The sequence below is a fragment of the Pan paniscus genome, chromosome 3, assembly GCF_029289425.2.
Source record: "Pan paniscus chromosome 3, NHGRI_mPanPan1-v2.0_pri, whole genome shotgun sequence".
Lineage (NCBI taxonomy): Eukaryota > Metazoa > Chordata > Mammalia > Primates > Hominidae > Pan > Pan paniscus.
The window spans coordinates 148,190,332-148,216,622 of NC_073252.2; the positions used below are offsets into that span (position 1 = coordinate 148,190,332).

At 36.8% G+C, this 26,291-nt stretch overlaps 1 protein-coding gene across 5 annotated transcripts in view; it reads right to left on the reverse strand.

The window, feature by feature from the left end:
* LRBA (LPS responsive beige-like anchor protein) overlaps nucleotides 1-26,291 on the reverse strand; it is a 799,485-nt gene that overhangs the window by 55,605 nt on the left and 717,589 nt on the right. For 3 of the 5 annotated variants that reach the window (XM_055111907.2, XM_034959239.3, XM_055111906.2), the window contains exons 49-50: nucleotides 5,290-5,379; nucleotides 687-879 (exon numbers count right to left, since the gene is read on the reverse strand). In XM_055111907.2, the coding sequence (XP_054967882.2) occupies nucleotides 687-879; nucleotides 5,290-5,379 (283 nt within the window). The remainder of the gene's footprint in view (nucleotides 1-686; nucleotides 880-5,289; nucleotides 5,380-26,291) is intronic. The other 2 variants (XM_063603583.1, XM_057302179.2) reach the window with 1 other exon arrangement.

The window sequence follows — 26,291 nt, forward strand, 5'->3', positions numbered from 1 at the left end:
CAATCAGAATTGTTTACTGTGGCTGGACATAGTGGCTCATGCCTGTAATCCCAACACTTTAAGAGGCTGAGGCAGGAGGACTGCTTGAGGCCAGGAGTTCAAGACCAGCCTGGGCAACATAGCGAGCCCATCTCTACGAAAAGTTAAAAAAAATTAGCCAGGCATGGTGCTGCGTGCCTGTAGTCCTAGCTAATCAGGAGGCTGAGGCAGGAGGATTGCTTGTGCCCAGGAGTTCAAGGCTACAGCGAGCTATGATCACACCACTGCACTCCAGCCTGAGTGACAGAGCAAGGCCTTGTCTCTAAAAACAAACAAAAATTTGTAAAAACCCAAGTGTTTATTAAGTAAAATGAAAGTAAAAAAGAGAAACATTTGATAAATAAATAAATATATACTGTTTATGGACATAATATAGAATATCATTATATTAAAATACTATATTAGAAACAATATTTATCTCCAAGAATAAAGATAAACCACCAGAAGCTAAAAAGTAGTTTATGTTTTTAACATTTGTACTATATGCCTCACGTGGGCCTTTTTTAAGCCTTTCAAACTATTAAACAATTTGATTCAGACTAATGCTTGAAAATTAAAAGCTTAAATGTTGAGATATGCTATATTTAAGTGGGTATTACACAGTGTTCAGCAGTTACCATGCCTTATAATGGTATTTCTTTACTTACCAGGAAGGTTGTGCCATTTGTTCACTGCAAATAACCTGTTAGCAGTGACTGTGATCACAGCGGGAGTTGCCAAACCAGGCTGGGTGTTGGCTGCCACGTGAGTAACAGGGGAGTTGGAGGGAAACTTGAGGACCATGATAACATCCTGCTGGGCTTTGTCTGTGAACATCAATGGACTCTGCAGGAGGAGATACTGTTGAGTGGGCATGACAAGACCCAAATAGACAAGAAGGAAAAGACGAAGAAAGACAAGAAAGAGAGGGGGTGCAGGAAAAGAAGAGGAAGACCATATTAACACGAGTTGTAAGTGGAAGCACAGTGAGCAGAAAGGCTTGTAGAAACAGCAGTCATGATCTGTTATTCATGTATGTCGTTAGTTGGAATTTTGGGGGACTGAAGTAGAATACATTAACAGAAACACTTTAAAATTTATAAATTTTATGAGCTCCCTTTCCCTCCCCACTGCCACGAAAAACTAAAAGAATGATTTGATTTAGATTCTACACAGGCAAAGTGCTGGGGATTGCATTAAACCATTCTGGTTGCTATCGTGTCACATAATGATCTTTTAGCACTAAAAAAACAGTAAGAATGGACAATAGGCATAAAAGCAAGCCAAGGTAATTTCCAAAGATCATCAGAAGTTGTGTTGAGTTAGCAGGAAGATTTTGACAACTACAAAGAGGTAATGAAAACAAATACATTTATAAACAATAGTTAGGCTGCATGCATATATTATTACAGTAGAGAAATAACTTATGAACGTAATATACAAACTTAATTATAAAGGTGTTTGAAAGCAATGCATAAATGTACTTGTAAAAACAATATATTTATATAGTGTACCAAATCATAAACACTGCCTATTGTAATGCAAATGCTACTGCTTTCTGCTGTAGCTAGGAATAAAGAGAAATACCTAGGTGTTCCTCTTCCCTGTTGGTTAAAAAACAAACAAAACTAGAGCTCAAGACTTTTTTGATTTCTCCTTCAAAAAACAGAGTAATTGAAAATGTTAAATGAAACACTGTCTGTTCTAATAACCAGCAACCAAATAAATCTTGAAGACTACTAAGGATTTGGAACATTCTTACAACCCATATGTCATAATCCAAGACATATATAACACTGCTCTGATTTATTGGCTTTATTTATACTTTGTGGTGGTGTGCTATCATACAGTAATTGCACTGTACATTTTCAGCAATTCTCTCCTACCATGTCTGTTTTCTAATAGCTGATTAGTATCATTCAGAATTGAAACACTTTGATGAAATGCTTCTGGCTGCTTTCCTTCTGCCATATTTCAAAACACCAGGTATATGTAAATGTGGAGGCACATATATTTAACACATATTTATTCAGAACTGGTAATAAAAAATTAAATACATTTGCATTTTTATTATCAGTCCTTTTAAAAAAGTTATTAAGAGTACTTAGAAAAACATATTGCACTAAGAATTCCTATTTGCACTCTTTGCATAAAGGTGTAAATAAAGGCAACTAATAAGCTACCCGGACACCCTTCTGAGCAAGTGGCTAAAAGCCAATCAATATTATGAGTTAATCCTCCCTGGATGCTCATTCAATTAAAGGTGTCAGTAATGCCTCATCTGATGTGGCCTCAATTAAATCCAACTATCTGATGGTGTGAAAACACAGGGGGATACAGCAACAGCAGCAAAACCAGACAAATAGGCAGCCTTCGTGTGCCTGCTAATTACTACACCTGGTGTATATTATGGTTCATGCACTTAACGCAGCACGAGGTGGCTTTAATTTCTGCTATATTTGTGTGTGTGTGTGTGTGTGTGTGTGTTGGGATGCATTGATGGTTGATGGGGGAGCTCATCTGAATGTTACTAAAAACAATAAACATGTGGCCTTTGATTTTTAAAACCCTGTATCACTAGTTTTTGTCACACAAAGAACGTTTTATATAGTTTTTAAGGAATTCTGTGAAATTAGGTAAAAATGAGAAACAGGGAGCAACATGAAGGAAAATATCCCATAAGCTAATTTTAAAGAAGTCCTGGGAAAAGGAAATGAACATCATTTCCAAGTACCAAGTCTTATTTTTCAATTATGTAGTTTTTAAATAATATTTACGAAAGTCAATTTATAAACTCAGAGAAAATCAGAGTACAACATAATCATAAAATCTCACTGAAAGGAAGTACATACATATTTCTGAGCTTAACAGCTCATACTATAAATATAATTGGGCTCAAATTGAATAGTTCCAATGTTTATGCCCTTAAAAAACACGAAAAAAATCTCTCATGAGTAGGAAGAATGTCTTGTTTACATAGTGACTCTGGTGGGCCAACTCTAAGCCACACGGCAAGGACCAGCCACCTTCCACAGCAAGCTGCAGACACCATGTCCAGAAATGTCCACTGCCTTCGTACAAATATCTGTCCCTCTAGTCTGCTCCTCCATACCCCATCCTGACTAGAGCTCCTGATGCAGGCAAGCAGCAGGAAACTCTCTTGGGCGTTTCATCATATATCCTTGGCTAAAAAGCATGAATGAGAAACACCAGAAATAAGAAAACCACACCCCACACTACTAGGCTACTCTGCAGTGACAGCAGCAGCTGCAGATGAGCAGAGCAACTGGTAAAATAGGGATAAGAGAAAAAAAGCCTCTTTTAATACTGGGTACCTCTGTGAGCCAAGGCTGGGGTACAAGTAGGAAATTGCTAGCCAGGTTTCATCAGTTTTCCCAGATTAAGTATATGTTTGTTGACAACTCTGGTTTCTTTTTAAACTGCCTTTTCCCCATGCACATATGGACAAAGCGAAAAACACAATTTGTGCAAGTCTGAAGAGGAGTTCAGGTATTCAATTCAGAGGATAAAGGTAATGGAAAAGACGGCCTCCCATCCTTATATGAGCATGAGCCTTCCCCGCCTTCTCACCCTCGGGATAGCAAAGCTGCTCTGCCTGTATGAGCCAATAAGCCTCTGCCATGGAAGAAGGCTGGGCAGTGACCCCAGCAGAAAGTCAATGGAGCAGAGGAGGTGCTTCCATTTGCCAGCACCAATGCAGCCTGAGTCTCAATGGCAAGCTATTACTAAAGCTAATTCCAAACGCAAACATAAATCATTCTTACTATTTTTATGGCACTATCTTCCATTGTTCTTGCTAAATGTTTGCTCCCTATGTAGTCTTCTGCCCACTAAAGTCACTCTTCATGTTCATCTAAATCTGATTTTACTGATTTAAAAACATGTAGGGGAAAGAGTGATGTAAACAATTTTTAAAATGTGTATAGCTTATGATGGCCAATTCATACTGCTAGATAAAGAAGGAGAAAAAATCTTGGAAGAAGAAAGAAAATGACAAAGAGCACAGAGGGAAAAAAAGACACAGAAGGTGATGTGGGAAGAGAAAGGAAAAAAAAAAAAGGAAAAAAGAGCCAGAGGTAGCAGGGCCTCCTCTCTATTTCTTACTTTCTTCACTGCTACTCTTTCCTTCCCAGTATTTATCACAATTCTGCTATCTCTACACCACAACATGGAATTTGACTTTATATAATTGTTAATTATATTTACGGGAACAGACTTTGTAGTTTCTATTCTTAATTTAAAACAGCAATGAGCAACTTCTTTTTATGAGGGACAATTGAAAAACAATATGTATAGTCTATTCCTTAAAAATTATGTTAATCACGCACTTCAATTTGTTACTCTGCCAATTTTTTTTTCCTCATTGAAGAATTTTCCCCCTGAAATTTCAGGAACTATAAAGGTAAAATGGCCACCTTATTTTGTAGCTCAAGTCTATTTCCGTACCCATGATTCTGGGCTGACTTTTGACTTGCTTTGACCAATGAAATGTGGCATAAATGATGTGTAGGTTCAAAAGCAAGCCTCAAGAAGTCTGGCTGCTTCTGTCTGTCTTCATTCTCATGGGACTGCTCCTACCATGGGAGCGGCCTGGTCTAGCTTCCTTAAGGATGAAAGGCCACATGGAAAGAGAAGCCTGGCTACATCAGCCCACCCCCAAGCAGTGTGTGAGTGAGGCGAGGTGAAAAGAGCAGAAAAGATTTTCATCTAACCCTCAGAATCATGAGAAATACAATACATGGTTGTTTTAAGCCACTAAGTTTTGGGTGGTTTGTTATATCAAACCATCATTTTTCTCCCCACTGTGGTCCCTGACCTTCAGTAACAATATCTTATGTATTAGAATTTGTTTTAAAATTCCCAAACTGAAAAATATATTGGGATGTAAAGAATAAACACAACAGCAAAACTAATCTAGAAACTCAGAGAATCAAACCGGAAAAGTCATCAACCCTATGTCTGGAGTCCTTTATCCTACAGTGAGGATTCATGACAATTATGGACCTTTCAATTCTGTAACACAAGACACCAACTGATGAAATACAAGAACACTGGAGCAACATTTACCTTCTCAAAGATTCCAGGAGACAATGCAATAACATCTGCTGGTTGTTAGCAGGTTAACAAATATTGCATAAAAAAACAAACCCACATATGGTGGAGAAACTCAAGCACAATGAAAGACTGTTATGAATATCAAGCAGATCTGAAGGAGAGGCAAGAAATGAGGAGAGTAAAAATAGCACTTACCACTTGCATGGCAGAACCTCTGGGAGGATGGGGCTCTATGAGTAGTTGAGAAGGAGTCTGTCCAAAACTTCGGATTTGAGCTTCAACAGCCTGAAAAGGGCAGGGGCAAGTCTGAAGGTTAAGAGGTGCTAATTACAGGAAATAGAACCCCAACTGTCACCTGAAAATATCATTCCATACTCTGGCTTGTTTCATGTTGAAAATCAACCTGTGTTTTCACAGTGGGGCTAACCACCTGGCAAGGGCATTGAGGGTGAGGTCATCATTTAGAACCGTAGAAGCTGTTCCTCTAAAACTCTGCAAAACTTTCTCATCTTGCTCAGTGATATGAAACAGAAACCAGCTATTACAATCAGAAATTGTCCTTTTTGGCTTCATCTCTGTTTTCTTGCACTTGGTTTTCCTGCTTGCATCATCCCCCAATGATGAAAAGCTAATCTTTTACAGGTATAGAGAAAAACTATTGCTTCTTTGATTCTAGGTCCCATTTCATCCTGGGGAGTAAAAAGGAGGAAAAAAGAAACACAGCACCTGTGAAAGTGGCTTGATGCTATATTAATTTTGCCATAGGAAGAGCATTATTGTTGACTGTCTCTTTGAAGTTAGACAACTAAATAACAAAGTAAAAGCCATATGTTGCATCTAAGCATGAGATGGTTAAACCAGGGAGTCACTAAACATGAGGAACGTGTGTATGTGTGCTCTTTTTGAAAGACGTGTGCTTTTGCAAGGCACTCTCCTACTATGGCTCTTGGTGCACACATAGCACACAAATGCCCATTTCCATCACCAACCACCCATCATGGGAAACTGCTAAATGCCAGGTGCTATCACATCTGTAAGCATTGTGTTTACTTGTTTATATCTGTTTCTTCCCAGTAAAATATAAAAGCCATGAAAGCAGGACCTTATGTATCTTCTTCACTGTTAGATCCCTAAATTGGCTGAATGAATAAATGCTACATGATGGGTGAGGGGAGAGAAGGAAGCAAAGATACATAAAGGCTACTTCGACACTCCCGTAACAGTCAGTATGCTTAACTCCCAGGCTAAAAGGATGAGGAAAACCCTCAAATTAATAAGAATAAAAATCGGAGCCAAAAGGAAGTGAGGTAGGGACTAGGATCATTTTCAGAACATCATCTCAAATATTTTTTGATAGAGTGAAATTAATTTATGATTAAACATCAAGAACAAGCTTGAGAAAAAAATCATAAAATGGGAACCTGAAGGCTAAAGGTAGTCACAAAGAAGAAGGTAGCAACACTGCTAATTTATGATATATGAACTTATGGACTTAGTTTATGAATGAGAACTTTATATCTTTTTGAAGAACAGCTGGTAAGGATGGGCATGATGGCTCACACCTGTAATCCCAAACCAAGACAGGAGGATCGCTTGAGGCCAGGGGTTCAAGAACGGCCTACATAGTAAGACCCTGTCTCTACAAAAAATAAAGAAAATTGGCTGGGTGTGCTGGTGTGTGCCTCAAGTCCCAGATACTTAGGAGGCTGAAGTAGGAGAACAGCTTGAGGCCAGGAGTTCGAGGCTGCAGTGAGCTATCATTGCACCACTGCACTCCAGCCTGGACAAGAGTGCAGCCTGGACAAGAGTACAGCCTGAACAAGAGTGCACTGTACCAGCCAGACCTGTCTCCTTGACAGTTGCCTTCTGTGGTTCCTGCCCGGCAGCCCACATGCCTCCCTGATTAAAAGGGGAGGGAGGTGGCAAAGAACTTATTGCTTCAGCACTTGGCCTATCATGTCAGATGGCTCAGAGTGCTAATCCTGACTCTGACACTTATCTGCTGTTTGACTTTAGGCAATTAGCTTATCTCCGTTTCCCATCTACAAAGAGATAGTAACAATACCTAGTTCACATAATTGTTTGGAAAATGAAATAAGATAATGCATATAAAGTGCTTAGCACAGTACCTAGCACATACAAAGCACTAAATAAAATGCTGTACTGTATTATTATTTCATGTGGGAGTTGGTGTGTTCCCCACTTAACACAGCTAAAATAAAGAAGGAAGAAATGCCTCAGGAGTTTATGTAGGAAGAGAATGAGAAATACATTATTCAAGAAAACTGAAATCTGGCTTGGGATTTCAAAATATACCACAGGGCTAAGAGCCTAGAGACAGAGAGATTTCTTTGGAGGTTCTGAGAGCAGTCCAAAACATGAGGAATTATACACCTGGGTCCTTATGGAAGCTATGGTAATAGTAACAAAGAGATGAATATGTGAACCAGCTAAGGAAAAATCAACAGGTCTTAGGGACTGATGACTTTGAGCAATAAAGAAAATACAAAACTAATTCCTTTTCTTAAAAAAAAACTTGCATGTTTCAGAGAATAGTAAAGCAATGAGCAGAAATAGGAATACAGGAGTTTCTGTTAGGGAAAACAAGTTTGGCAGGAGAAAGACAGTAAATTTTATGTCAGACACATGGAATCCAACGTGATAGTGATAACCATTTATCTAGGTCAGTATGTCCAATGTGTAAAAGCCTAAGAATGGCTCTGAGGTGAGAGAAAAGAGGTATTGATTTTGGTGTCATTCATATAAAAGAGAAATTTAAGTTACTTTTTTTTTTTATCTTTCTCTCGTTGTATATGTGTGCATCTTTTTAAGCAGCAGAAATGACCTCCTTTTTGAAATGAAATATTACATGAAACCTCAATACATGGAGATAGGGTTATTCAACTTTACAGGGGTGAAACCATCCCTAACAAGCCTCCTCAGCAGCCTCTGAGACAATTCTGAGAATTCTTTAGGGCTCTGGAGCACAGTTTGAAACTATACTCGTTAAGCCCTAGGATGAAAATACATGAGACCCAGACACAAAAGCACCTAGAGCAGAACCTCAAGAAGTATTTATATTTAGGGTACAAATGAGGAAGTAATGAAGAAGACAGAGGGAGGGCAGTCAGAGGGTGGGTGGGAGGAAAAGCAGCATAGAGTGATATGGAAGCCATAGGATGAGGGTTTTGAAGAGAGAATGGGCAGTAACGCCAACTATGATAGAGAAGCTATGAATGATGACATTGTAGCATATACATCTTTATTATAGATACAAATTTAATATAACTGGCCTTAATATTACATGTAGTGTTTTGCACTTAACAATGTTTTGAGATGAAAGGTTATGGATGAGACAACTTCTGAAAATACCAATCTCCTCTTTTTAACTAACTTAACTTTAATCTTAACATTTTAATACAAGTGGCACATTACGGAAAACTCTGAGGAAAAGGCTTTTTTAAGTCACGTAATATAGTGGTCTGATTATTCTATCTCAATGACAGAATAAAAGCTATAGTCTTTCACACAGGTTAAATAATAATCAATTTTCTTTCCAAGTCTTGAAGGCATCTGAAAAGGCTGTGGAATTCTCAGACACAAATGCTTTACTTCTTAACGAACCTTTCAGTTCTTGATATTAAAAATGCAACAGAAAGGACTTTTTCAAGTGTGAAAATTATAGAATAAGATTGTAAGGTAATGACTATGATCTCAAAACTTTATAGTCACACTGTATATCATCAACTGATAATTCCAGTTCTCCTCCTTGTTTTTAAAATTCATTTGCCATTTTTCATTCATCTTAATCTCTGAAGCAATTTACAGAGATTCTCCCTTCTGTGGCTTCAATGGCTTAATGCTTAGACTGGCTCTGTAGTCTACTCCTTTAATCTCTGTCTTTTGCTGACTTGTCATCCATAAATAAATTTATTACTGTGAGTTCTCTTTTAGCACTATGATTCACTCAACTTAAGCTTGCTTTCTTGGAAATTTTTTCTACTGGGCCTCAAACTCTGCCCCTATCTGAAAGGTTTCCAGTCCTATGACCAGAGGATTGCCCACTCCCATGAAGTTTGCCCTGGCCATTTTGTGTGTAAGCACATGTATGTCTTAGCACATCTAAAATCTTAAAATACTATTTTCTATTTTAGCATTTCTCAGTCAAGAATTAGATTCTTCTGATTTTTTAAAGCTCAGAATCTTGTCTATATTTTAAAAATTTTACGTGTTTCACATATAAAGTCACTACGCCCAATCACTTCGAAGTTTATCACATTCATCACTCCTTTCTGAATCTAGGCCCCTTATAATTTCAAGTATCGATTATTATAACAGTCTCTTTGCTGGTTTTCCCCCTCTATTCAGTTTCTGCCTTCAGCATATCCTGCAGAACTGAGTTTTCCCAAACTCGCCTTTATGCAATATTTCTCTGATCAAATGTCTTCAAGTGATTCCAGTACTTAAAAGATAAAAGCTAATGCCAGGCATTGCAGGTTTTCCTATCTCTCTAACTTTTATTCTCTCATTCTATCTATTACCTTATACCAGTGTTCCTTTTCAGTCAAGCTGGTTTTCTTCTACAAATATAAGCCATCTCTGCCTTACATTTTCTACCATGCCACTGACCCTCCTAGAATGGTCACTCTTATGTTCAGTTTTCTAAGTTCTACCCCTCTCTAGAAAACCCTGTTTGAGTTCTACCAAGTTTCCCTAATCTTGTTAAATAATATTACACCTGTTCATACTGCTCATTACAGTATATACTTGATTCAGAATTTCCTGTAATGTTATTTATGTCTGTCACTACAACTACACTATAAGGCACTGGTCCCCAAACTTTTTGGCACCAGGGACTGGTTTCATGGAAGACAGTTTTTCCATGGACCTGGTTGGAGGGGTGGATATGGTTTTGGGATGAAACTGTTTTACCTGAGATGACCAGGCATTAGAGTCTCACAGGGAGCGTGCAACCGAGATCCCTCGCATGTACAGTTCACAATAGGGTTTGCGTTCCGATGACAATCTAATGCTGTGGCTGATATGACAGGGGCAGAGCTCAGGCAGTAATGCTTGCCCACCACTCACCTCCTGCTATGCAGCCTGGTTCCTAACAGGCTGTGGCTCGGCGGTCAGGGACCCCTGCTAGAAGGGTCTGAATACCATATATGTGCAACAGGTGGAACAGTACCTTGCACATAGTATTTAGACAACAAAAAATTTACTGAGTGCCTGTTATATAGCAAGCTAGCCAGGAACCCTTATGGCTCATCTATGGTTGGACTGGGGACAAAACCAAGCTTGAGAGATGAGCACACTTCTTGATGAGGGCTGACTGAGGTTGCAGGGGAGGATAAGGAGTGTTAAGTAAAGGCTGGTATTTGCTATTAGAAAGAAACCAAATGAGTCTCTCAGGGAAGCTCTGAAATATGTCACTAAAGGCAGTAATTCTCATTTCTTCAGCTCCAGCATACTGGAGGATAGGACAACACTCCATTGTCTCACTATAGTAGTAATTCTTAAGGTCAAGTGAGAAATCCTGGGGTAATATGTATGATTTGAAAAAGTCCCTCAAGTGATTATGTTTCTTGCCTTATCTTCACTTGCCTATTCAGCCCTCTATATAGAGCAATAAAAAATTTAAAGGCATAAATGAGGTGTGAAATAACAGGAAACATACAAGCATCCTTAAACCCTGTACGGTTCAGCAAGGTGGGTTGGTAATAGGGTAGCTAAACAAACATTACCAAATGCCTCAACTGTTCTTAATGAACTCTCCTTCACCTAGAGAGTTTTGGTGCTAGGTGATCACTTTTTAGACATTCAGTTATGTAACATTTTTTGTTATGGAATAGGATAATGAATCCCCACATATCCATTAGCCACCTTCAATAATTATTAAGACATTTTGGCTTTAGGTTATCTTAAAGTGGGGTCAATCTAGACAATGTCCTAGATAGATTCATTGAAAATTAACAGAGTGCTTCTGCCTTTAAACAATTTATTTTTTTAACTTCTAATGCAAGACTATACTGAGAATAAAAGTATCTTACAATGATCAAAAATATAAGCATTAGCTGGCAGCCTTCATATTTCTTCTAAGGGGCTGAATATACTCAGACTTGCAAGGAGATGTTCAATCCTTAAGTTGCAAATTTGATTATGTGACTCAAAGCCTTCCGTTCCAAATCCTTACCCTGGGTAGCACCACAGCATAGGATTAAGTATGCAGACACTGGAATCAGACAGCCTCAGTTCAAATCTTACCACTATCACATATTAGCTCAGTGATTCTGGGCAAGGTACTTAACCTTCTGTGCCTTAATTTCCTCTTCTAAAAATTGTGATAATAACTGTCAATATTTTATTGAGTTGTGAGGATTAAATGAGATAATATAAAGCACTTAGAACAGTTCATGGCACATACTAAGCTATCAGTAAGTGTGTGATATTATTACAGCATATATATTAAAGACTTAACACAGTGCCTGGCTAGGGTTAAGTAAGCACTCAATAAATGTTACCAACTACTCATCATTAAGATGAATAGTTATCTAGCCCCAACCACTGTCCATTTCACCACTCTATAATGTGACATATAATCAACATCATATTGCCTTTAAACCCTTGTATATATTTTCTATTCCTTTTCTCTGTGTGGTTTCTTTCCTCCTCATTCTTGAAGACTTAGCTCAGGCATGTCTGGCCTCTGGGAGATCTTTCTTGACCTCACCCAGACTGTTGCTGTCCCTCCCTTTTTGCTCTTGTAGCAACATGCATAAACTTTTACTGCCTATTTATCTAATATTCTAATTACTGGTTTAATTTTCCAACTTACTGATCAGACTATAAGTCTCCTTTAGATCAGAGACTGCCTAATATTTCTGTGCTTCTACAGCTTGGCACATAGTAGGTGCTCAGTAAATATTTACCCAGTGAATGTCCATGCAAATCAACTTAATTTAGGAGGGATGCAGCTAAGAAATGCACTACTACCACAATCACAGAGCAGCCTAGTATTGAATAAAATATTATATTAAAACATTTCTACAAAAAGCTTGCTTTATTAAATATTCTTATTCATCAATTCCCAATTATTTCTGTAAATAGCCTGTTACTACTTTCTGTAATAAAACCTGAAGTCAGCAGGCAGCATTCCAGATGTTGAGATATATAGTAATAAAAAAGACTATGCAAATACTTCAAGACATTGCAGTAAAACCACATATTTATATTTTATAAACAGCATCTCAAATATTACCTAGAGAATGTATTAATGGATCTTCAAATGGAAATATTATGAAGAGATTTTCAACAAGCTGTGTATTCTATAGTTTTTGTGTGTGCCAACTATTTCATACTTGCATGATTTTATAGCTATATATAGAAAAAGAGACAATATATATAGAGAGAATATACATACACATACTAGACAGAATGAAAGGAAGAAAGAAATAAGAGATAAAAGTAAAGGAAAGTAAACTTGGCTTAGTGACAGTGTAGTATTTGGCTTCAACTTAACAAAGACTATTTTAGTCTCTCTGACCTAGGCTTTTTAATCTAACTGAGGAAACAAGTTAACTCAGTACAGCACTTAGTAACCAACAATAAATATTGTAAAATTTTATTTAAGATGTAGGGTAGGGGAGAAATAACTTAAACATATGGACACAATTAATATATATGCCCTTTTTTTGAAGCACACAACTCTGATATTGTATTTTATCACCTACATATTTACATCTGAATGCACTATAACATTGGAATAGGGAAATAGAGACAAAATAATTTATTAAGAAATGTCATTTATTAATATATTAAAACTTTCTCACATTACCAAAATTAAGCTCAAGAAAGCTGCTGTAAGATTCTAATCCACCTCTTTACCAAGAAATGTTTAAGCATTCCAACAAGACTTCATAGATTAAATTCTTTTCAATATTTAAAAAGTCACACTAAGACCATCCAGTGATGTCTACTGTGGTATCATACCATTACTTGTGCCAGTTTTCTTCTTTCCCTTCAGATGTTTGAACTTAAATTGTAGAACACTTGCTGGATAATTGACAGGTTTCTACTCAAAGTTTACTGTCTAGCTGACTAGCCTCAGTGTCCTTTGGAGGTATGGTTCAACTTTAGCTTCGATATCAGTTAAGTTTAAAAACATATTAATCAAATGACTAATCATGATATGGTTACGTTTGTATTTAATTCCTAAAGGAAAAAAATCCTGATAATATTGTAACTGCTAAGGCCAAAAAAGGACCCATAGCAAGTAAATATATTTGGTAAAAATGGGATGAAAATCCCAAAAGAGAAAATCAGAGATGTTTGGATGACATCTCTATCTGGCTTAAAAGAAAGAAAGGCAAAGCATCATTAGAAACATTTGGAAACCAGACTCCCACTTAACCTTAGGAAAGAAATACAAAGTTATTAACAGTTTTTAGTTGTCAGAGCAATAAATTCACAAAATTAAAAAGTAGTATAATAAACCTAACTCAAATTATTTAAAAAGAGTCTTCTAAGATTAAAATGTAAATATTTTAAATGCCTGAGAAATAAAATACAGAATTCAAACTTTATAAAGCATAAACATAAGAGATAAATAGTTTTTCAAGAAAATGGATACACCAGGATATGGAATATTTAAAACTCAAGCAGATAAATGTTCAAAATGTACAGCAGAGGATATTTTCAATGAAATTTGCAAAATAATCTATTAATACATAGAAGAGTAAATGAAATTCAACAGAAGTGATTCTATGTAAATTTGGACTTGAAAGACTTAATGTTTTTAGTTTTGAGAATGCAGACATAAAGACAGATATCTAAGAATTTAGATAAAAGTCAAGTTTGTATGTTATATATATGTGTGTATATATATATAACACACATATACTTACATGTGTTATGTGCATACATACATACATATGCATGAACACTTGCATGCAAAATCTGGGGGATATATTCCAAACTATTATTTGCTATTTTCTCTGATGGAGGAAGGATGAAAAGATGGGCAGAATAAAAATTTATACTTTCCTCATTTTTATACCAATTGATATCTTACACAAAGCATGTATTATTTTTGAAATAAGCATAACAAAACAATTTTCATTTTGAAAAAATCTAAAAGACAATTTAAAAAAAAAGGTCTGCAAATATTTGGTATAACATTATAAAGTTGTTTTTGTTTTGTCTTGGTTTTTTTTTTTTTTGACAGAGTTTCGCTCTGTCACCCAGGCTGGAGTGCGGTGGTGCAACCTTGTCTCACTGCAACCTCCGTCTCCGAGGTTCAAGTGATTCTCCTGCCTCAGCCTCCCTGGTAGCTGGAATTACAGGTACGCACCACCACACCCGGCTAATTTTTGTATTTTTAGTAGAGATGGGGTTTCGCCATGTTGTCCAGGCTGGTCTCAAACTCCTGACTTCAGGTGATCCGCCTGCCTCGGCCTCCCAAAGTGCTGGGATTACAGGCATAAGCCACAGCACCCAGCCCCACTTCTATGAATTTTCATAAGGAAAGAATCAGATGAAGATAAAAAGATTTAGATATAAAGAAAGTTATTATAGCACTCTTTATAACAGTAAAAATTGGAAGAAAAAAACTACTTAAACTCTGATAATGGAATACTATGCAGCCATTAAAATGAGTTGAATACACCTGACATAGAAACTAGTTCATAATATACCAAAGAAAGAAAAATTTCTAACTACCAAAGTATATAGAGTATGACCTTATTTCAGCAAAAAATATATGTGTATGTGTGGCTGTGTATATATATACACACATATATACACATATATATACACGTATATATATGTGTATATATGTATATATATACGTATATATATGTGTGTATATATATACACACACATATACGTATTATATATGTGTGTATATATATATACACACACATATATATGTATATATAAAGCACTTAGAACAGTTCATGGCACATACTAAGCTATCAGTAGGTGTGTGATATTATTACAGCATATATATTAAAGACTTAACACAGTGCCTGGCTAGGGTTAAGTAAGCACTCAATAAATGTTTTTGTTTTTGTTTCTTTTTTGAGATAGGATTTCACTTTGTCACCCAGGCTGGAGTGCAGTGATATGATCTCAGCTCACTGCAACCTCTGTTTCCTGGGTGCAAGCGATCCTCCCACCTCAGCCTCTGAGTAGCAGGGAGCCACAGGTGTGTGCCACCATGCCTGGCTGATTTTTGTATTTTTGTAGAGATGGTGTTTTGCCATGTTGCCCAGGTTGGTCTTGAACTCCTGAGCTCAAATGATCTGCCCGCCTTGGCCTCCCAAAGTTCTGGGATTACAAGCCTAAGCCACCACGCCTGGCCAAGCCACTGTGCTTGGCCTTTATGAAGTTTAATTTATCCATTAACATAATAGCAAGAAATACATATATTTTTAACTTTTATTTTAGGTTCAGAGGTACATGTGAAGGTGTGTTACATATGTAAACTTGTGTCCTGGAGGTTTGTGGTATAGATTATTTCACCACCCAGGTATTAAGCCCTGTACCCAATAGTTATCTTTTCTGCTCCTCTCCCAAGGAATAGTCTGTAACCATCTAAGAACAACTTCAGTTGATAAACTGGTCAAAAACTTAAATCTATAGACCTTGCTATAAAATTAATTTTGTTAATATTGAGTTTACTTTTTAACTTATCTGTATCTGATTCCAAGGATCCCTTAGTTTTAGCAATTTTTGCCATCATTTAGTATTAATTAAATACAAACTTGTTTAAGTAAATAATGTGTTTTCCTCCAAGAAGCACTCAGAATGCATCAGGTAACTGGAAACAAATACATATCATGATGGAATGGAGTACATAAAAAATAAAGAGAAAGAGCAGCTTGTTAAATAAAGTAAAACATATTTTAAAATAATAATGCAAAGAGAAGGGGGAGAAGGAAAATTAGGGAGGGAAAGGAGTATTTATACTAGCATATCTACTCAAATAATATTATTATGGAAGTTACTAATGTAAAATATGATGTAATTATAATTTGTGAAAATGCACACAGATTTTTCCATTAGTGCCTGTAACGGAGCCCGTACTTTTCAGGCACATTAAACTGAGTCCCAACCCAGCCTCACTACAATCTCCAGTTCTTGTAGCTGTCCATCTACTACAGCATAATCCCAGCTGCCAATCTGAAAGAAACCAGCTAGTCAGAGCAGACACAACCAACAGAAACAAACGTCACTCAATAATGTTCAGCGGCACTGTGTTCATGGATAATTTCAAACAGTATCTCTGTCTAGAACATTGATGTGCTCATTCAAAACACCTCCATCTCTGGCTACTGGAAATGAGTAGATAAAGCAGCCTGCCTAGAAAAATAAGTGGAATGTCTTCAAAGAGGTTGCCAATGCTAAGAAGCAAATGTTGAGAAAACACAGTAAAGGTCTTAAAGGAAAAAAACTCAACAACATCCAGAGAGTTAATTTTCACATTAAGAAGGTTAAATTATTTCTCAAAACCAAACAAATATGTTTAAACTATGTCATGAAAAGCAGCAGTCATTGGTTATTCATTTGCTAAGAGTGACCTAGATGAAGTAAAGATGGTGCCTGAAAGGAAACAGGGGTTCATGACAAAAGTCATCAGTATAATAGAACGGCTCAGAATTCTGTAGGTAGTTAATAGGAAAAAAAATCATAAAAATATTAATATTTTGCTTCATGTCCTTGAGTGTATAATTTAGTTACACCTAACTTAACTAGTAAGTCTGCAAAAGACATAATAATGAGCAAAATACAAAGAGTAGCTTTACTGACAACTTTGATGCTCATTTAATTGAATAAGGGAATTTTTGTCTGATTATTGTGGTTTTGAAGTAAAAGAAAGTCTGGCATAATTTTATGGTATTTTAAATGTAGGTTTTCAATTAAAACCTGACTAATCCTTACCGTTTATTTGGCTTCTCATTGTACAGTTCCTGCCCTGCACTGTGTCAAATATGCCATCTGTGTAACACACTTTTGGCCAGAGGTACTTCATGATTATTTCTATAACACTTTGAATTGTGGCTGCATGAAATCTTAACTTCGGTATTCAATACTCCTAATTTACTATATTGCTACAACCACTGTAATCGTGTCCTACTCTTAAATCTCACCACACTCACAACAAAGATTCTTGCGCCACCTGCTTGAAACAGGCTTACAGACCACTCCCCCAACTATTTAACAAATGTTAACAATGCTATAAATACTAATTGTGTTTATGCTTTCTGAAAGATTCACTGCAGCCAGTGTTCTGCAGCAGTGTTGGAGCTGTTGACTCCCACCAACAGACTGATGGAATTCTAAGCCAAAAATGCTTTTCCTTGGATAAGATATCTGATTTGCTACTGCTGTCATGAAACTGGGGTCATGTAAACTTAAACACTGCTGCTGCTTCTTTTGGAAAACAGACCTCAGAGTGATTACGCATAGCTAAGGCAGCATTTGGAAGGATAAATTTGGAAGAGGGAAAACCAACCACTGACACTAAACACAACTTAGGAAAAATTTTCAGCTTTTACTTTCATGTTGAGGTCACTTGTATACAGTAATTCTTTAAACTGGGCAATATCACGGCTCTCCCCTCTCCCCTATTTATCAATGCAAATAGAGCTGAGTTCCATTTTCAAAAGGAAATTTAAAACTTTAATTAATTTCTGAACTCACATAAACATAAAACAATGTATTTACGTGAAAAGTAAAGAAGAAAATGACACTTTTAGAGGAAATGTACCAAGTACTTATAACAAAGTACAAGACGAAAAAGCACAGATAATATTGTTCATATTAAGGTTGTCTGACAGCAACATCTACCTGCAAGTATCTTTCAGCCTTTGAACCCCCACCCCTTCTTCCAACCTCCAGTGCACCCCAAGATCTGCCCTGGTGTCCCCTATACAACAACTGCTCCAGCCTCTGCTGTGTTTGTACTTTTCCTTTTATCAAAACCTACTGTCCAGTCTTACTCACAGACAGCCACATGATTGGAAAGGATTTTTTTTTAAAGGATTTGTAACCAAATAAGTGATCTCTAATGGTAGAATTTCAGGCATTAGGAAAGGATGATGAGTTCTGTAGCAGAGGCTTTTTTTCTTTACATACACATCAAAGTGCATCAAAGAGGAACTTATAGCTAGACATTAACATGTGACTCTGGCATTAGTTACCAATTTGAGGATGAGAGCTTTCTAGTCTCTCACTTTATACTTTTTGTATTATTTGACTCTTGAAATAGTTAACATGTATTGCTTTGATAAATACATTTTTAAAGCACTTTGTATAACTATTTAATTATACACACACACACACACAAGTAGTGAACCCAGAGTTCTAGAATTCAGGAATCTTAAGCCAAAAGCCTTCTTGCTTTTAGATAATGACAAAAACTACAATTAACAGTGATATACCTAAGATATTTTCCCTGTAGAAGTGTTCTTTGTGCTCTCCCTCAAATATGATGGGAAAAATGAAGAAATAAACTCAAATGTTAAAAAGTATGAAAACTCCCATAGCTCAGTGGATTAAATAACATATATAGAAAATTAAGAGATTGGAGGTACTCTGATTTCTGAGTGAGATAAAAGTTAAGAAATTGTAAATTCCTTCATTCCTGTCAAAGTTACACGAAGATCATTATAGACGGTCAGTACCCTAACAACATTGAATGTTGAGAAAGAACATGGCCAAAACCCAGAACGCAATTACAAAAGACCTCTGAACAGCCAAAAACGAAGTCAGTATTCATATCCTCATGTTAACATACATTGCTTGTTCAAATTTTCAAGAAGCAGATTGTTTCCCCCTGAAAAGGGAGAAAGAGTTGTGTTTGGCTTTTTTTCTCTCTGATTTTCAAGAGACATAATTTTTTAGAATATAGAAAGAGGCAAATTAAAGAATTCTATGATCTCATTAACCAAAGATAATGACCGTGAACATTTTGGGGTCCATAATTCCAGACTTTTCCTCATGCATTTGTATTTTATATGTTCCATAACATTGTCTATTATTCACTGTAATATGGCAAAATATTCTTCCATGGTAATACATATAGATTTACACAGCAACATTTTTGATGATATACAGTATTCTACTGTGTAAATTTACCAATATTTAATTAACTACTTCTCTACCGGACATTTACGTTGCTCCTTTTTCTTTTTTTTTTTTGCTATTATGATAATATGGTCTGGCTACGTCCCCACCCAAATCTCATCTTGAATTGTAGTTCCCATAATCCCCACATCGTGAGAAGGACCCCGTCGGAGGTAACTGAATCATGGTGGTGGTTTCCCCCATACTATTCTTGTGATAGTAAGTTCTCACGAGATCTGATGGTTTTATAACGGGCATCCTCCTTCGCTCAGCTCTCATTCTTCTTTCTCCCGCCGCCTTGCAAAGAAGGATATGTTTGCTTCCCCTTTCACCATGGCTGTAAGTTTCCTGAGGCCTCCCTAGCCATGTGGAACTGAGTCAATTAAACCTCTTTCCTTTAGAATTACCCAGTCTCGGGTATATCCTCATAGCAGCATGAGAACAGACTAATACATATGAACAACTATATAACTGAATATTTTTTTCACACTTGGTCAATTATTACTTTTGGTTAGAGTTCTAAGTAAATAGTACATGAACATTTTAATAATTGATACAGATTGCTATAAAGATTCAACCTATTTTCATCCTCACCAAATATATGACAGTATCTGTTTTCTCATACTGCACCAACATTAAAATTTTTATTATTTTTAATCTTAGATAATCTAGTGGACAAAAATGTTATTGTGTGTTCAATTTAATGTCATTGATTAATAGTGAGGATGAACTACTTCTCTTACTGGGTCCTGCTCTTTGCCCAGGCTGGTCTCAAACTCCTGGGCCTAAGCGATCCTCCCACCTTGGCCTCCCAAAGCATTGGAATTACAGGTGTGAGCCACTGTGCCCAGCTTAAAGTGCTTTTCATATGTGACTTGCATTTCATCTTTCATGAGTTTTCTATTCCTGTACTTTGTTATTTGTTGTTGCTTTAGATGTACAGAAACATCCTTTTCATGTAGTGTTTATACGTGAATATATTAATTTCCTTAAGGATTTTTAGCTTTGATATTAGACTTACAAAGGCCTTCCCCTTCATGTAATCAGGAACAGAAATGTCAGTGTGACAGGACACATCGATGAGGAAGAGAACAGACGACATGAGATCAGGGAGGTATGCAGGGCCAGATCATGTGAGTCAAGCAGATTTTATTCTATGTTTGATGTGAAATAGTAAAGTTTAAGAAGGAAGTGAAATGATCTGACTTACAGTTTCAAATACCACTTTGGCAGCTCGGTAGAAAGTGGACTGTAGGTAGGCAGGGACAGAAAAAGGTGACCTGGTCTACTAGCGTTAGTCCAGTGGGGAGAGGATGGTGGCGGCTTGAACTAATGATGAACAGATATGAATGGTTTCCAAATATGTTTTAGAGATCTCACTAGCCTAGCTGCTCTTTTGAGACAGAGTCTTGCTTTGTCACCCAGGCTAGAGTGTAGTGGTGTGATCTGAACTCACTGCAACCTCTGCCTCCCCAGTTCAAACAATTCTCGTTCCTCAGCCTCCTGAGAAGCTGGAACTACAGGCGCATACCACCACGCCTGGCTAATTATTTGTATTTTAATTTTTTTAGGAACAGGGTCTCACTATGTTGCCCAGGCTGGTCTCGAACTCCTGCCCTCAAGCAGTCCTCCTGCCTCAGCCTCCCAAAGTGCTGGGATTACAGGTGTGAGCCACCTTGCCTGGCCTATCACCAACTTCTTATGCTCTCCCTTCCTACCACACGATTTTTTCAAGTCATAGAGCCATACTGTGCTCTTTTCCACATGCCATACTCTCCGCTTTGAATGTCCCTTCCATTTCTTTTGCTTCACTGACTTAACTCAAATTTCTTAAGGATTATGTTCAGACAGTTGATACTTTCTTAACCTGGGTTAGAAATGTCTCCTTTGTGCTCCCGTATTCAGTGACTATCACATTGCCATATATATAATATATATATATTTATTTACATACACACAGACATATGCATATATGTGTGTTTTTTTAAAAAATGTATTTCTTACCTACTAAACTTCATCAATGAACTATTTCATACTAAGATACTAATGTCTAGATAGCTTTCAACCTTTGTATATTGCAAATAGCATTTATATGAAAATTAATGGGTGAATTCTGGATAAGGATATAGAATTGTTCTAGAAACCATGCCTATAGATATGATTATACTTTAAATATATTAATTTAAGGAAAATACTTATGTTAAATCTTTTAGAAGAGGGAAAATTATTTTATAAAATATTCAATTCATCATGTATTTAATTTGTGGATTTCGATTTTAAGAGAATTTTTTAAATTCGTAAAAATAGTTATTCTTACTCATATCTGACCCTGAGTTCAAATATTCTAATTTTTATCTTTTTTGAAAATTTCTTCTTTCCTTGGGTTTTACGTTTTTCAAAAATGGGGTTAGAAAGGCTTAATAAGATTGTGTTTGAAAGAAAAGACATGAATGAGCCAAATCAAAATCAGCAGAATAATCAGAAAATGACCAACTTTTATTTATTTGTCCCTTATCTATAAAAGAATATATGTAATATTGAGGAACTAGAATAGATTAAAAAAATGTTAAAGGCAGTGAAAAAAAGAATAGTGCCAAAATACAGAGAAATAAAGAAGAGTAAACAGATAAAGATAAGGCTATATTCTTAAGTTGGGGTCACAAGATATTTTTTGAAAGATTAGCATATTTGTCTGAAAAAGAATTCTTTCTGGTGTGTGATATATGTAAATGCAGACATAGTTGTATATTGATAACCCAGCTGTTTTCTAAAAATTAAAAACAACATAAAAGTTTAATGTGCTGCAGGCTGTTTCTCTGATTACTCTTCCTCCTCTTATGGTTATTATTTCTATCGTTTAGTGCTCTTTTTATAGAGAGATTATTTTTATGATCACTTACTATGCCATGTGTATTAACCATTCATTATACAATGGAAACTTTCTCAAGAAGAATGGCGCTTTTCCCAAAATAGTAGGTGATTACATGACTTGTATGCACACAACTTGCCTCTGTATGACTGTGAACGTATTTCCAGACTGAATTAAGTGTATAGAAGTGAACAGAAATAAGTAAAAGTATAGCTACTGAACAGAAATTAGTCAAATTTGCTTTTGATACTGGAAAGGTACAAATCTATCCTTGTACCATGATTGTGGTTTTGCAGAAATAATGCTTTAATATAAATCAAGCAGATATACAAATGTGCTAATATTAATGATATTAAAGCACCTTAGAGAAACAAGATTCTGAAGAAAAGAGAGGCGTGGCCTGGAGGTGGGGGTGGGGAGTAAATTAGTAGAAGGCAATAGTGAAAGTTTCACAACTGACATGAAGCCTGTGACAAGACTTGACTTGGAGGCTGTCCCAGGCTGGGCACTGCAGGGACATGCTTGGCTGTGGGAGAGCAGTAGGAGCTAACTCCCTGGTGCCCTTGTTTAGCTGTACTCCGATCCTAAAGTTTTAAAGGAAACACTGTTTATGAAGACAGAGAGGCAGTCATTAACCATCCCTTCTAACAGTTCTCCACCCTCACGGCACTTTGTATCACCTTACCCACTTCTGTTTTCTTTATAGCACTTGTTATAATTGAAATTACAGTCTTTAAATTTTATTTTCTGTGTGCCCCATTAGAATGTGAGCTCCAGGAGGGAACAGACTTTGCCTGTCTTGCTCATCTCCACATTTTTAGCATCCTGAACAAAACGAATATTTGTTGAATAAATGAATTAGTAATGAATAAAAGGATAAACTTTCCCAGTTTATCACTCCCTTCCTTCCTTTCTTATCTACTCAATCCAGCCCAGGTTCACGTTTCATCTTTTCTGCAACATCCTTTTAACAGTTTCATCAGCCACCCTTGCACCTTCAATCCTTTTTCATACATTTCACCATACTTCCATGGCAAACCTCACCTGTGTCTATCTTTCTGTCTCTCTCTCTCTCCACAAACACACAGGCGTGCACACACACACATCCCTCTCTGTTCAACTTTTTTCTACACCTATTCTCCTGATGTTGAAAACACAGAAAAACAATATTGAAAGGAAATTATAATTATTGAGCAGCACCCATTAAGCATAAATATTATCTCATCCTTAGCACAAACCCTCATAAACAGAATCTTGTTGCCTTTCCACCTCATTCATACACATTTACTTACACAAGTCCCCATGCTATGCGTCTACTCTCCAATCTGAGATGAGGCCCTATTGTTCCCTCCTGTTCAGTGCTTATCTCTATCTATGCTCTGGGTTTTGTTCTTCTCCACTTTCACACAGAGCTTGATAGTGTATTACACACTTTCTCTCCTGCATGTCTGACATGCTTCCCTCCTTTTGGATCTTTCCCATTAATATAGAAACATAGTCCAATATTTACTCATTAAAAAAAAAAATTATCCTTTAGAGCAACTGCTGGTGCATATAAAGATTTCTTTTTGTGGTGACAAAAATGCTCTTAAATTGTGGTGATGCTTGTACAACTCTGTGAATATACTAAAAACTATCAAAAACTTTAAATGGGTGAATTGTAACATACGTGAACTGTATCTCAATAAATCTTAAATTATTTTCTTTATTTACTGTGTTTACTTCAACATCTCCCATTCATAACACAATCCTCTACCTTCTAAGCTACTTCTCTAAGATCACCAATGACCTCTTAGAAAAATCCAGTCAGTACTTTTTAGTTCTTATTTGTTCAATCTTCTTTCAGATTCTAAACAAACATATTAGTAACATGGGGCTATGTCACCAACCTTCAGTGGTTCCCTACTGCCTTATGATGCAGTTAAAAGTATTATTTTTTAAAGATAGGGTCTTACTCTGTTGCCCAGGCTGGAGTGCAACGGCAGGATCATAGCTCAATGCAGCCTCCAACTCCTGGGCTCAAGCAATCCTCTCATCTCAGCTAGGACTATATGTATGTGCCACCATGCCCAGATAAGTTTTTCATCTTTTTGTAGAGATGAAGTCTTGCTATGTTGCCCAGGCTGGTCTTGAACTCCCAGCCTGAAGCCATTCTCTTGCCTTGGCCTCCAAAAGTGCTGGAATTATAGGTGTGAGCCACCATGCCCTGCTGAAAATTATGTTTTATGGTATTGAAGACTGTTTAAGATCTGGCTCCTGTGTCTCTCTCTCATCTGCTAACCTTTAGTTCATTCCACATATACCATATTCTCTAGCCATCTCTTTTATCTATGTGCAGGAAGGGTATGCAGTTGCCTCTGTGTAGGTAACTTCTGCTCATGACTCTACCCAGTGATCTTATTCATCCTTCAATATGCAACTCCAGCCTCTCATTCTCTGGAAAACATGCCTGGATTCTGTCAGTTTGGGCTTAGTACCTATCCTATGCTTGTGCATACATACTTACATATATTTATCTCTGTACTGAATTTATCAGATTGTATTATAATTGTTTAGTTACATTTATTTTCCCATTAGATAATGAACTCTAGCTGAGGGAGCGCAGGGACTTTGCCTTTCAACCCTTTAACCTTATTACATGATTCGGGTTTAGTAAAAGGTTGTTGAAAAAATGAATAAATTAATGACCTATTCATGTTTTCTGCTTTCTTGCCTCACTTAACAATGAACTCAGCATGCGTCCACTAGGAAATGGTCTCTGATAACTTCTCTAGTGTTAATGTTTTATGATTCTTTCTATGATCTAATCAGTAGTTCATATTCCTTTTATAGCTGTGTTTTCTAACCCAGGGATTTAACTGTGAGCAACATAAGGGAAAGAACTAACACTTGCTGAGTACTTATGAGGGGATAGGCACCATGCCAGGCGGTTTACATGCATTATATGTCATCTCATCCTCTGTAGAGTGGGCATTATCGTATGACTTCTATATATAGGAAACAGAGTCTGAGGAACACAACTAGTAGGCATCAGGGTCATGACTCAAATTCAAATTTATTTATTTGTTTGTTTCTTTGTTCATTCTATTATATCAAACTGCATTATACCATAGGATTTAGCACTGGTAAATGGTATGAAAAGGCTATAATAAAAGACTATTCCCCTCAACCTTTTTTTTTGAGACAGGGTCTCACTCTGTTGCTCAGGCTGGATTGCCATGGTACAATCATGGCTCACTGCAGCCTTGACCTCCTGGGCTCAAGCAATCCTCCCACCTCCCACCGCACCCAATAGCTGGAATTATAGGTGTACACCACCACACCCAAACAATTTTTAAATTTGTTGTGGAGATGGGGCCTCACTTTGTTGCCCAGGCTGCTCTTGAACCCCTGGACTCAAGTGATCCTCCTGCCATGGCCTTCCAAAATGCTGGGATTACACGTGTAAGCCACTGTGCCTGGCCCCATTTATTTTAATGATGTTCAGAAAGTTTTATAAATTAAATGTGTGTATTTATTTTAATAGTGCTAAGTAACAAAGCGATATATTCTCATTTCAAGAATATCAAATACCTACCATACTTAGAATATCACAGGCCATGTTTAATAAATGCCAAATCTAATACAGAATATATATTATATGTAAGTCTATATAATGTATAATATAAAAACAAATTAGGGTGTGATGTGTGGAAGACTATCAGTTAAGGCTTAATTTTCTCATAATTAACTACTTAGGATTGTGGTGAAGAAAAGGAAGTCAAACTTAAAGCAAAAGTTTTAACGGTCTTTAGCAAAAGTTGATCATAAAAAATAAATATTAAAAACTTATCTGTGGCCGGGTGCGGTGGTTCATGCCTGTAATCCCAGCACTTTGGGGGGCCAAGGCTGGCAGATCATGAGGTCAGGAGTTCGAGACCAGCCTGGCTAATATGGTAAAACCCGTCTCTACTAAAAATACAAAAATTAGCTGGGCATGGTGGTGCATGCCTGTAATCCCAGCTACCCAGGAGACTGAGGCAGGAAAATCACTTGAACCCGGGAGGCGGAGGTCGCAGTGAGCCAAGATTACACCATTGCACTCCAGCCTGGCAACAATGTGAGACTCCGTCTCAAAAAAAAAAAAAAAAAACTTATTTGTTATGATGCTTCTTCAAAAAGTTAAACTTGGAATTATCACATAATCCTGAAATTCCAT